The sequence below is a fragment of the Gobius niger genome (genome assembly GCF_951799975.1).
Source record: "Gobius niger genome assembly, chromosome: 22".
NCBI classification, from domain to species: domain Eukaryota; kingdom Metazoa; phylum Chordata; class Actinopteri; order Gobiiformes; family Gobiidae; genus Gobius; species Gobius niger.
The window spans coordinates 12,327,731-12,340,393 of NC_136873.1; the positions used below are offsets into that span (position 1 = coordinate 12,327,731).

General features: G+C 35.0%; 1 protein-coding gene across 1 annotated transcript; it reads left to right on the forward strand.

The window, feature by feature from the left end:
* Positions 1-1,736: 1,736 nt before the first annotated feature.
* Positions 1,737-12,356, forward strand: casp9 (caspase 9, apoptosis-related cysteine peptidase). Its single transcript, XM_079581062.1, has 10 exons — positions 1,737-2,026; positions 3,195-3,402; positions 3,504-3,587; positions 3,657-3,715; positions 5,444-5,620; positions 6,846-6,935; positions 8,122-8,269; positions 10,442-10,633; positions 11,937-12,046; positions 12,217-12,356. The coding sequence occupies exons 1-10, from the start codon at positions 1,895-1,897 to the stop codon at positions 12,319-12,321; spliced, it is 1,305 nt and encodes a 434-aa protein (XP_079437188.1). The 5' UTR covers positions 1,737-1,894; the 3' UTR covers positions 12,322-12,356.
* Positions 12,357-12,663: the final 307 nt, after the last annotated feature.

A 12,663-nucleotide genomic window follows, 5' to 3' on the forward strand; every position in this document is an offset into this window, starting at 1 on the left:
TTCCCGCACCGCATCCTTCCTCCCGCTCCTCCGACAGAAGCTGCGGAAGGCGCGGTGGTGATGCGAGGGGGAAGCCGTTTTTCAGGCTTTCGCGTCGGCTGTGGCTGCGGGGCGTTTGTTTTGTTCATTTCGTCAGTGCGGCAATACCCGACCACCGTTAACCCCTTACCCCCCGCCTGAACCGAGCACATTTTAAGCACTTTTTCATCACATTTTTGTCCAATTTTTTTGGTCCATTTTTTGTCACATTTTTGTAATTTTATATCACAATTAGGTATTTTTTTAATCACATTTTTGTAATTTTTTCAATCACATTTAAAAAAAAAAATTAATCACATTTTTGTATTTCTTAGTCACATTTTAGCATTTTTTGATCACATTTTTGCATTTTTTAAAGCACATTTTTGAATTTTTTTAATCACATTTTTGTACTTTTTTAATCACATTTTTGTATTTTTTTAATCAAATTTTTGTATTTTTTTTATCACATTTTTGTAATTTTATATCACAATTTTGTAATTTTTTTAATCAAATTTTTGCATTTTTTAAATCACATTTTTGTATTTTTTTAATCACATTTTTGCATGTTTTTAATCACATTTTTGTATTTTTTATCACATTTTTTTTAATTTTTGAAATCACATTTTTGTATTTTTTTAATCACATTTTTGAATTTTTTTAATCATATTTTTGCATTTTTTTAATCACATTTTTGTATTTTTTAATCACATTTTTGTAATTTTTTTATCACATTTTTGTATTTTTTTAAATCACATTTTTGTATTTTTTTATCACATTTTTGTATTTTTTTTAATCACATTTTTGTATTTTTTGTGTTATATTTTCATCACTTTTTTCACATTTTCATCCTCGTTTTCGGCTCATTTTTGTCGCTAGCCTTTTCATGAAGCTTTTAGATTTGGGCAAAGCCAAACTGGAGAAAATGTGCTCGGTTCAGGTGGGGGTTAAGAGGTTAAAGCGCACATGACAGGTTTTAATGCTTTTGAAAATATGACTTATTCAGAAGGATAACGTGGCTAGCGTTGGCATTAGCATTCTCAGTTTTTTTTTATGTATTTATAATTCAGCATTTGTTAAAGTAGTTTTTGAATAATTAGAGAAAGTTTAGATTTTTCTCAAAATTGTTCCCCCTCAACTGTTTTCAAGCATGACCATATATGGGCGATTCCAGAGATGCAGCAAATTGTTCTGCAGAAGGGGAAAACTGCAATCATTGGCTAATGTGGCATGAAGCTAATGTTAGCTTCTTAATTAGCATTATCTGTTTTTTTTGCTGATGAACCACTTTGCTCCTCTCCATGTCTTTGTCTCTTTGTTTAGTAGAAAAACATATTAATAATTCAGCATTTGTTAAAGTAATGGTGGAGGAATGGGATATTTTTTTCCCCCTCTCTTCTTTGTTTTCCCTCTGACTGCTTCAAATATGACCATATATGGGAAATTAGTCTTATCTATCACTTCCTGTCGGTGTCCAATAAGGAAGTGAAACTGTAAACATCACAAAAATGGTCGAAACTAAAGAAAGCTGTTGTACAATGTTTAGCAAAATCTTAAATATAATTGTGTGAACCATATTTTATTAAAACTTGTGTCAAACTGTGTCAAATGCGCTGTAAACAACGCAGTCGGAGTGCGCGGGTGAGCAAATCCAACGCGCCGCGCTGAGCGGACCAATCACAGCCCGCGGTGATGTAAACACGGAAGTGAGACTCGTAACGCGCACGGGGGCGATAAGCAAAACAGAAAGCTGTCTTCATTTCTGACATAGAATGAATCATTTTCTTTTTTGGGAAAGGTTTTAAGGATAAACCAAGTTCATAGTCGCTCGTCGCTGTCTTGTATTTTTTATTTAGTGGTGTTTTAAAGCGGGGGAATGGAGGAAAGGCACAAACAGATCCTTCAAAGAAACAGAACGAACCTCGTCAAAGAACTGGACCCGTCGAGTCTCTACGACCTGCTTTTGGAGAAGAGGATCTTCACACATGACATGATAGACGAGATTAAGGTAATGAGATTAACAGATTTTTGTGATTTGATTTATTTGTGGAGTTTAACCCCTTAACTCCCACCTGAACCGAGCACATTTTCTCCAGTTTGGCTTTACCCCAGTCCAAAAGCTTCTGGAAAAAAGGTGAGAAAATAGCAACAAAACTGAGACGAAAACAATGATGGAAATGTGACAAAAAAGTGAGAAAACATTGACAAAAAGTGACGAAAAATGGATGAAAAAGTGGCAAAAATGTCACAAAAATGTCACAAGAAATTGACAAAGAATGGATGAAAAAATGAGAAAAATGTGACAAAAAAAATACAAAAATGTGACAAAAATGTAATAAAAATGTGACAAAAAATGACAAAAATTTGACAAAGATGTAATAAAAATGTGACAAAAAATGTGACAAAAATGTGACAAAATATGACAAAAAATTGACAAAAATTTGATTAAAAAATGGACGAAAAAATTACAAAAAATGTGAAAAAATATGACAAAAAAAATACACAAATGTGACAAAAATGTAATAAAAATGTGACAAAAAAATGACAAAAATTTGACAAAAATTTAATAAAAATGTGACAAAAAATGACAAAAATGTGACAAAATATGACAAAAAATTGATTAAAAAATGGACGAAAAAATTACAAAAAATGTGAAAAAATATGACAAAAAAAATACACAAATGTGACAAAAATGTGATAAAAATTTGACAAAAAACAAAACAAAAATATGATTAAAATTTGACAAAAAAATAAAAATAAAAAATGATTGAGTTGAAATGAGTTGAATACCAAACAAAAAAATGATGGAAAAAAATCGGATAACGTGAGGTTGCCTTGACCAGCGGGCGCGATGTCGCAATGGTTCTTGGGATACGGAGTTTCTATAGTCAGGAAGTGAATGACTTCACAGCCTTGTACCTTTGCCTTTTCTTCAACATTATGCCTTCTTTTTGGATTGAAATGAAACATTTTATGGTCACGAATTGCTACATAGCTGATTAGCTTTTGCGCTGACGTTAAACTCTTAATATTAGAATTTTTGGAATATTGACGGTCGTGTAGACGGGGATTTCAGCCATATAAGTCCAGTAATGTTGCCGTTGATGATTAATATCTTCACTGCTGACATATTCTCTGCATCAAAAGTTCACTCTCTTCCTGGATGTTTACATCAGAGCGCGGGAACACGACGGGACCAGGCGCGAGAGTTGGTGCGGGACATCGAGACTCGCGGGAGCAGAGCCTTCCCTCTGTTTGTGGAGATTCTGCGGGAGACGGGACACCTCTCTCTGGTCCTAGCCCTGCAGGAGGGAGCTCCACTGGGGCCGCTGCAGCCGTCTGACCCCCCTGTGCCCCGGCCCGTGGTCCAGCCTCTGCCCATAGGTCAGTTCACGCCTTTCAGCTCCTGCTTCACAACAGGCCCACGTTATGCCCTGGCACATTTATCAAGCTCTGAGCGTTGATAGAATGACTTGTTTTTGCAGTGTCTCCATTGGACGTGGATAAACAGAAGATAATCACACCCATTACTCCAATACAGAAGCCCATCACCACCACCCCAACCCCATGTAAGTGTGTGCACATTGGAACAACGTCGACTTTTGCAAAATAGAGACTAATCTCACTTCCTTGTTCAGCTCCTGACGGGGACTTCCTAAAGCCGAGACCACAGAGAGTTCGGCGAGACAGCCTTCAGGTACGACTTCTGCTCACGACAAAACACACTTTACGTTTACTTTGATGGGGACTTCTTTAACCCCATTAAACAAATCCTGAAGTTTGTTCTTCACTTCCGTTCCGCTCTGAAAAAGTACAAAAGTAATGGAAGCTCTTCAATCCGTCCTCGGCTCCCAAATATCCAGAAACTAAAATTGAAGCCTTGGAAGATTTATGATAGAGTCATGATAGAGTCAATGTTGGCGAAAATCAGATCCAATGGTTTCAAAGGAGTTCACTCCTCCCACCTGATTACGGAGCTCAATTGTGAAGATCCAGAAATGAAGTAAGTACGAGGGTGTGGTAAAACCAGGCTAGGAAATAGCAATAGTACAAGATGGTTTAAAGCTCCAAAAAGTCGATTTTGCATGATATAGCCCAAGGGTGGCGAACACACGGCTCTTGAGCCGCATGCGGCTCTTGGCCAATCAGAGTGCGGCTCTTTGCATGACTGGATAATACAATGCTGCTCTTTACAAGAGTAGTGGTACATATTTCCCATAAACTGTAAAACAGACTTTAAGAATCTTGACCAAAAATCCAACCATACTCCTACAGACCCTGTTTCCATCTCTACACACATGAATGAGAGCCCGGATCACCCTCGTTTTCGAGGCGGCGTAAAAGGAGCCCGTGCAGCAGCTTCACTCAAAGCAGGATGTCGGTTAAACAACAGGCAGGCAGATCGTGGCTCTGGGATCAGCTTCTGTGCTTTTCAGATTTCTGATCAGCTACTCTTTATTTGATGTAATTTGGCCTCATATTCACAGAAAAAGATCAAAATTAGGAAATGGAAAAAAGCGGAGCTCTTATGAAGCACATGACAGAAACTGTAACAAATACAACTTAAAACAGAACCTCAGACGTCCTCCAGAGGCTCCTGATTAAAGTTTATGAACTTTGTGCAGCCGAGAGTGCGTTCTCTCTGCACAGTCCAGTCAGAACCGAGCTGCACTGAGCGCTCAGGCCAGGGGCGAATCAGAGGAGGGGGCTCAGTGGGCAGGGCCCCACATACAAACACACCCCAGCATTAAAAAAAAAAAAAAAATCTAATTCTGTCCCAGTCAGAACAGAATAAAATGTCAGTTTATTTAATATGTATTTATTTCAATCTTGGTTAGGAGTAAAACCAATACATCTAATACAATTATTGAAAAAAAAAGGCCAGGCATAAAGTTATAGTTTATTGTGATTAAATATAACAGTCACATTCTATTTAATCACAATAAACTACCGCCCCGGGATCACGCAAATGGTCGGTGCCTTTGTGGCTCTTCACAGGATCAAGGTTGACCCTGTGAAGCTCTTGGTCCTTGAGGCTCTTGGTCTCTGACGAGTTAGCCACCCCTGATATTGCCCCTTGAAAGTGGACGGGAGTGGACGGGGAAACAACACGTGCACTTGTTATGAACTCGGCGTGAGTGAAGCCGCTCACCTCCCTCTCCACCGCTGAACTCCAAAGCCGCACGTTTCTCGCTAAAGACATCGCTGACTCTGCTCCACGAAAGTCCACAGTCCAAAAAAAACTGTCTCTCTTCCTTCTTTATAGGATTCAGTTATTGATGTTCTCTCATTGTTTTGTTCTGTTTGTGTTGTGTGTCTTCATATGGAGCTCGAGACGTAACAACACAGGGATAAATAGAGGGTTTTAAATACTTCCTGAAGCCACTGTTCACGTCTTTCCCGTCTCTGCACTTGTGTAAAACAGAGTTACAAAATGGACGCCGCTCCCTGTGGACACTGCCTGATCATAAACAACGTGGAGTTTGACCCCGGCAGCGAACTCAACAACCGCTCGGGCTCCGACGTCGACTGCGAGCGCCTGGAGCGCAGGTTCAAGGAGCTGAAGTTCATCGTGGAAGTCAAGACGAATCTGAAACAGCGAGTGGGTGAAGAAACAGCTCCGTCTTTCCCCGTTTAAGCATCATTTATCTATCATTTACATTTTTGTGCCACTTTTATAAATGACTAACACACTGAAAATGGGTCTACAGATCAGTCAGTGACTTCATTTACATTTAAATAACAGGAAACCACAGTCCTATTTAAAAAGGAATAAATCAACCCCAAATTAATCTTATTTATAAATATAAAAACTCTTATTAACCTCTTAACTCCCACCTGAACGGATCCCATTTTCTCCAGTTTGGCTTTACCCTAATCAAAAAGATTCTTGGGGAAAAAGCACCAAAACAGCCACAAAAAATGAGAAGAAAACAAGGATGTAAACGCAACAAAATTGTGACAAAAATGTGACAAAAATTCAACAAAAATGTGACAAAAATTCAACCAAAAAGTGACAAAAACTCAACAAAAATAAGACAAAAATTGAACAAAAATGTGACAAAAATTCAACAAAAATGTGACAAAAATTGAACAAAAATGTGACAAAAATTCAACAAAAAAGTGACAAAAATTCAACAAAAAAGTGACAAAAATTCAACAAAAAAGTGACAAAAATTCAACAAAAAGTGACAAAAATTCAACCAAAATGTGACAAAAATTCAACAAAATGTGACAAAAATTGAACAAAAAAGTGACAAAAATTCAACAAAAATGTGACAAAAATTCAACAAAAAAGTGACAAAAATTCAACAAAAAAGTGACAAAAACTCAACAAAAAAGTGACAAAAATTCAACAAAAATGTGACAAAAACTCAACAAAAATGTGACAAAAATGGAAAAAAAAGAAAGAAAAAAGAAACATACTAAAGGTGACACAACACAGCAACAACGCGAGGAAAAAGATCAGTTTTGTGGGTCTTAGCTTTCAAATGAGGTGTTACACAGGCCTATATAATGGCCAAAGAGGACAGAATGCATTCGGTTCAGGCGGGTGGTAAGAAGTTAAAAGTAATTTTTTGTGTGACAGTGTTTGGTTCAAAAGCTTAAAACTGCAGTGCTGCCCCCTGCTGGACTGACTGAATTCTTGATCAATATTGGCCTATATTGACTGTGAAAACAGTGGAGCACTGCTGCCTCATTAATATGCATGACGTCATCAAAGTATCGATATCTGGTGGTAACAGGAGGGGAAAAGGGAAAAGCATGAAGGAGGAGACATATAGAGATAGATGAAAAAAAACTAAGGTGACTGTTTTCTGTTTCAGCAAATCAGACATGAGCTCTCGGCTTTGTCAAACAAAGACCACTCTCCGTTCGACTGCTGCGTGGTCATCATTCTCTCCCACGGGACTGAGGTGAGGACTTTTACTTCTAGTAACCTCTTAACTCCCGCCTGAACCGAGAAGTCATCAGATGTTTTTTCCATAATATTTTTGTTGGGTATTCAACTCAGTTTTGTAACTTTTTTGTAATTTTTTCGTCATTTTTTAATCACATTCTTTGTAATTTTTTTGGTCGTTTTTTTGTAATTTTTTGTCTATTTTTTGTAATTTATTTGGTCAAATTCTTTCATTTTTTTGTCTTTTTTTTTTTTTCAATTTTTTTGTCATATTTTTTTGTCTTTTTTTTATCACATTTTTGTAATTTTTTCGTCATTTTTTATCACATTTTTTGTCTTTTTTTTGTAATTTTTTGGTCAAATTTTGTCAAATTTTGTCATTTTTTTGTCTTTTTTTTTGTCACATTTTGTCATTTTTTTGTCATTTTTTTGGTCACATTTTTTCATTTTTTTGTCTTTTTTTTATCACATTTTTTTCATTTTTTCGTCTTTTTTTTATCACATTTTTTTCATGTTTTCGTCTTTATTTATCACATTTTTTATCACATTTTTTTCATTTTTTTTTTTTTTTGTCAATTTTTTGTAATTTTCTTAAATTTTGTCATATTTTTGTCACATTTTTTCATCTTTTTTTATCACATTTCTGTCATTTTTTGTCATTTTTTGTCAATTGTTTGTCAATTTTTTTTGTCAAATTTTGTCAGATTTTTGTCATTTTCTGTCACATATTTGTCATTTTTTCTGCTTTTTTTGATCACATTTAAAAGAGAAAAAAAATATTTTTTGTCAATTTTTTTTCATTTTTTTTGTCAAATTTTGTCATATTTTTGTCACATTTTGTTTCATTTTTTTGTCTTTTTTATCACATTTTTGTCATTTTTTTGGTCATTTTTTGTTACATTTGTGCAATTTTTTTGTCAAATTTTTATCACATTTTTGTCATATTTTTGTCATTTTTTCGTCACATTTTGTCACATTTATGTAATTTTTTCGTCAATTTTTTGCCACTTTTTTGTCACATTTCCATCATTGTTTTCGTCTCAGTTCTGTCGCTATTTTCACAGCTTTTTTCCTGCAGCTTTTGGACTGGGGTGAAGCCAAACTGGAGAAAATGTGCTCGGTTCAGGCCGGAGTTAAGGGGTTTCAAAAAACATCTTTCACGAGCAAATAGCCTCTAACTAACTGTTTTCACGTGTTCTCAGGTGAGTCACAATCGCTTCCCCGGAGCCGTGTACGGAGTGGACGGTCTGGTTGTCCCGGTTCAACAAATCACCAACTACCTGAACGGACGGCACTGCCCCTCGCTGCAGGGCAAACCCAAACTCTTCTTCATCCAGGCCTGCGGGGGAGGTACGCTCTGCACAAACTGGCCTTCAAATAGAAACTTAAAGGGATGTTTCAGGATGTTTGACATAGGGCCTCATTTCCTCGTTATCCAGAGTGTTGCTGCAACAATCCTTAACCTCTTACCACCCGCCTGAACCAAATGCATTCTGTCCTCTTTGGCTGTTATATAGGCCTGTGTAACACCTCATTTGAAAGCTGAGACCCACAAAACGGATCTTTTTCCTCGCTTTGTTTGCTGTGTTGTGTCACCTTTTGTATGTTTTCTTTTCTTTCTTTTTGTTGAAATTTTATCACATTTTTGTTGAATTTTTGTCACATTTTTGTTGAATTTTTGTCATTTTTTGTTGAATTTTGGTCATTTTTTGTTGAATTTTTGTCATTTTTTGGTTGAATTTTTTCACATTTTGTTGAATTTTTGTCACATTTTTGTTGAATTTTTGTCATTTTTTGTTGAATTTTTGTCACTTTTTGTTGAATTTTTGTCACATTTTTGTTGAGTTTTTGTCACATTTTTGTTGAATTTTTGTCACATTTTTGTCACATTTTTGTCACATTTTTGTCACATTTTTGTTGAATTTTTGTCACATTTTTGTTGAATTTTTGTCATTTTTTGGTTGAATTTTTGTCACATTTTTGTTGAATTTTTGTCACTTTTTTGTTGAATTTTTGTCACTTTTTTGTTGAATTTTTGTTGAATTTTTGTCACTTTTTTGTTGAATTTTTGTCACATTTTTGTCACATTTTTGTCACATTTTTGTCACATTTTTGTTGAATTTTTGTCACATTTTTGTTGAATTTTTGTCATTTTTTGGTTGAATTTTTGTCACATTTTTGTTGAATTTTTGTCACTTTTTTGTTGAATTTTTGTCACTTTTTTGTTGAATTTTTGTCATTTTTTGTTGAATTTTGGTCATTTTGTGGTTGAATTTTTGTGACATTTTTGTTGAATATTTGTCACATTTTTGTTGAATTTTTGTGACATTTTTGTTGAATTTTTGTCACATTTTTGTCATTTTTTTGTCAAATTTTTGTCAATTTTTTGTTGAATTTTTGTCACATTTTTGTCACATTTTTGTCACATTTTTGTCACATTTTGGTGAATTTTTGTCACATTTTTGTTGAATATTTGTCACTTTTTGGTTGAATTTTTGTCACATTTTTGGTGAATTTTTGTCACATTTTTGTTGAATTTTTGTCACATTTTGTTGAATTTTTGTCACATTTTTGGTGAATTTTTGTCACTTTTTTGTTGAATTTTTGTCACATTTTTGTTGAATTTTTGTCACATTTTGGTGAATTTTTGTCACATTTTGGTGAATTTTTGTCACTTTTTTGGTGAATTTTTGTCACTTTTTTGGTGAATTTTTGTCACTTTTTTGGTGAATTTTTGTCACATTTTGTTGAATTTTTGTCACATTTTGGTGAATTTTTGTCACTTTTTTGGTGAATTTTTGTCACTTTTTTGGTGAATTTTTGTCACTTTTTTGTTGAATTTTTGTCACATTTTTGTTGAATTTTTGTCACATTTTGTTGAATTTTTGTCACATTTTGGTGAATTTTTGTCACTTTTTTGGTGAATTTTTGTCACTTTTGTGGTGAATTTTTGTCACTTTTTTGGTGAATTTTTGTCACTTTTTTGGTGAATTTTTGTCACTTTTTTGTTGAATATTTGTCACATTTTTGTTGAATTTTTGTCACATTTTTGTTGAATTTTTGTCACATTTTTGGTGAATTTTTGTCACTTTTCTGGTGAATTTTTGTCACTTTTTGGTGAATTTTTGTCACTTTTTTGGTGAATTTTTGTCACTTTTTTGGTGAATTTTTGTCACTTTTTTGTTGAATTTTTGTCACTTTTTTGGTGAATTTTTGTCACTTTTTTGTTGAATTTTTGTCACATTTTTGTTGAATTTTTGTCACTTTTTTGTTGAATTTTTGTCACTTTTTTGTTGAATTTGTGTCACGTTTGTTGCGTTTACATCCTTGTTTTCTTCTAATTTTTTGTGGCTATTTTGGTGCTTTGTTCCCAAGAAGCTTTTTGATTGGGGTAAAGCCAAACTGGAGAAAATGGGATCCGTTCAGGCGGGAGTTAAGAGGTTAAACCAAGTCATTCCACCATCTGTTCAGGAAAGTGTTTGTTTTTGTGTGACTGTGTTTTCTTCTCTGTGAAACGCTCAGGTGAGAAGGACATGGGTTTCGAGGTGTCTCCGGAGGACGAGGTGGCGCCCCCGTGTGGCGGGGAGGACGACGAGACCGACGCCATCCCCATGTCGTCCAGCAGCGACTCCCTCAGCACGTCCGACGAGCCGGACGCCCGCGCCACGCTGCCCACGCCCAGCGACATCCTCGTGTCCTACTCCACCTTCCCGGGTACGAGCTCCGCCCACTCCTGACTCCTCCCCCAACATGCGTGTGACAAACCGAGCAAACTCCAAAACACGACGGATGTAGTTTTATCTGTTCATCTGTGTCACATCTTATTAAAAAAAAAGAAGAAGAATATTACTACTACTACTTCCTTCCTATTTACAATACTGGAATATAGACAGTATTATAGTATTTCACTGAGTCTAGACATGAGAGAAGTGATGCCAAATCTGTGCCTGTGACAGATTCAACTTTGACTAATAATACGATACTACAGCACAAAAACAAGACTCTCTCCTGCATTGGGCTCATTTATGCTTCAAATACCTGTCTGCTGCTTTGTAGCCGATGGAAATGTGACAAAAAAGTGACAAAAATATGACAAAAATGTGATAAAAAAATATACGAAAAAATATGACAAAATTTGACCAAAATATGACAAAAAATGACAAAAATGTGACAAAAAATTGGACAAAAAATGATTTAAAAAATGACCAAAAAATGACAAAAAATGACAAAAATGTGATAAAAAAGACGAAAAAATCAAACAAAATGTGACCAAAAAATGGACAAAATTTGACAAAAAAAAATGACAAAAATGTGATAAAAAAGACGAAAAAATCAAAAAAAATGTGACCAAAAAATGTACAAAATTTGACAAAAAATTGACAAAAAAAATTGACAAAAAATTGACAAAAAATTGACAAAAAAATTGACAAAAAATGACGAAAAAATTAAAAAAAATTGACCAAAAAATGGACAAAATTTGACCAAAAAATTGACAAAAAAAATGGACAAAAAAATGGACAAAAAATGGACAAAAAATGACAAAAAAATGACAAAAATGTGATAAAAAAGACGAAAAAATAAAAAAAAATGTGACAAAAAAATTGACAAAATATGACAAAATTTGACAAAAAAAAATACAAAAAATTTACACAAAATTACAAAAAAATTACAAAAATGTGATTAAAAAATGACAAAAAAGTGATAAAAAAAGACAAAAAAATCAAAAAAATGTGACCAAAAAATTGACAAAAATTGACAAAAAAATTGACAAAAAAATTGACAAAAAAATTGCCAAAAAATGGACAAAAAATGACAAAAAAAAGTCAAAATTTGACTAAAAAAATACAAAAAATTGACAAAACAATTTAAAAAATGTGATAAAAAAAAGACGAAAAAATGAAAAAAATGTGACAAAAAAATGGCTATGAGTAGAGAGGGTATATTTTGTGTGAACAGTCCGTTCCGGTCTGGCCCTGTCTCATTCCCCACCTTTGTCACATGAGCGATGTGGTTTCAGGCTACGTCTCGTGGAGGGACCCTCGGCTCGGCTCCTGGTACGTGGAAACGCTGGACCAAGTTCTGTCTGAAAACGCCGCCACTGACGACCTGGTCACAATGTTGATGATGGTACGGTTTCACTTCATTCAAACGCTGCTCATTTGAAAGTATCGCTTTCCTCAGGCTCTTTGAAGAAGCCATTTTCTGCTAAACTGACTTTTCGACTCAAATGAATCTGTGTTTGATTTTTATTTGTCCACAAACGCCTCTGATCTCTGCCACTTCTGATTTCTCTGCAGGTCAATCACGAAGTTTCCCAAAATTCAGCGAAAGGACTTTACAAACAAATGCCCGGATCCTTCAACTTCCTCCGAAAACTGCTTTATTTTCAAGCTCAGAATTAGACTTTGAAAAACGTTTACGTGAGTTAAATTAAAAAGATGTGCAGTATTAGACACAGTGGAGATCAACTTTTTAGTTTTAACCCTGTGAAATAAACAAAAATGAGCAGAAATCAATGCTATGTGTACCACAGTTTGAGAACCATTGATCTAAACTAAGTGGGGCACGCTGGGAAAAATGGGAAAAAAAGCAAATGGCCTGGTTTTAGCAGCTTTGTGAGACCTGCTGAACACGCAAGGGCCCTTAACCTCTTAACTCCCGCCTGAACCGAGAGCTTTTTCTCCAGTTCAGCTTTACCCAAATGTAACCCAGTGTAACGCCTCATTTGAAAGCTAAGACCTACA

Bases quoted from the DNA above. Each gene is read 5' to 3' on its own strand.
- casp9 (XM_079581062.1), top strand. From the start codon at position 1,895: ATGGAGGAAAGGCACAAACAGATCCTTCAAAGAAACAGAACGAACCTC. The intron at 3,403-3,503 runs GTCAGTTCACGC...TTGTTTTTGCAG, and splicing joins GGTCCAGCCTCTGCCCATAG to TGTCTCCATTGGACGTGGAT. The intron at 8,270-10,441 runs GTACGCTCTGCA...TGAAACGCTCAG, and splicing joins CATCCAGGCCTGCGGGGGAG to GTGAGAAGGACATGGGTTTC.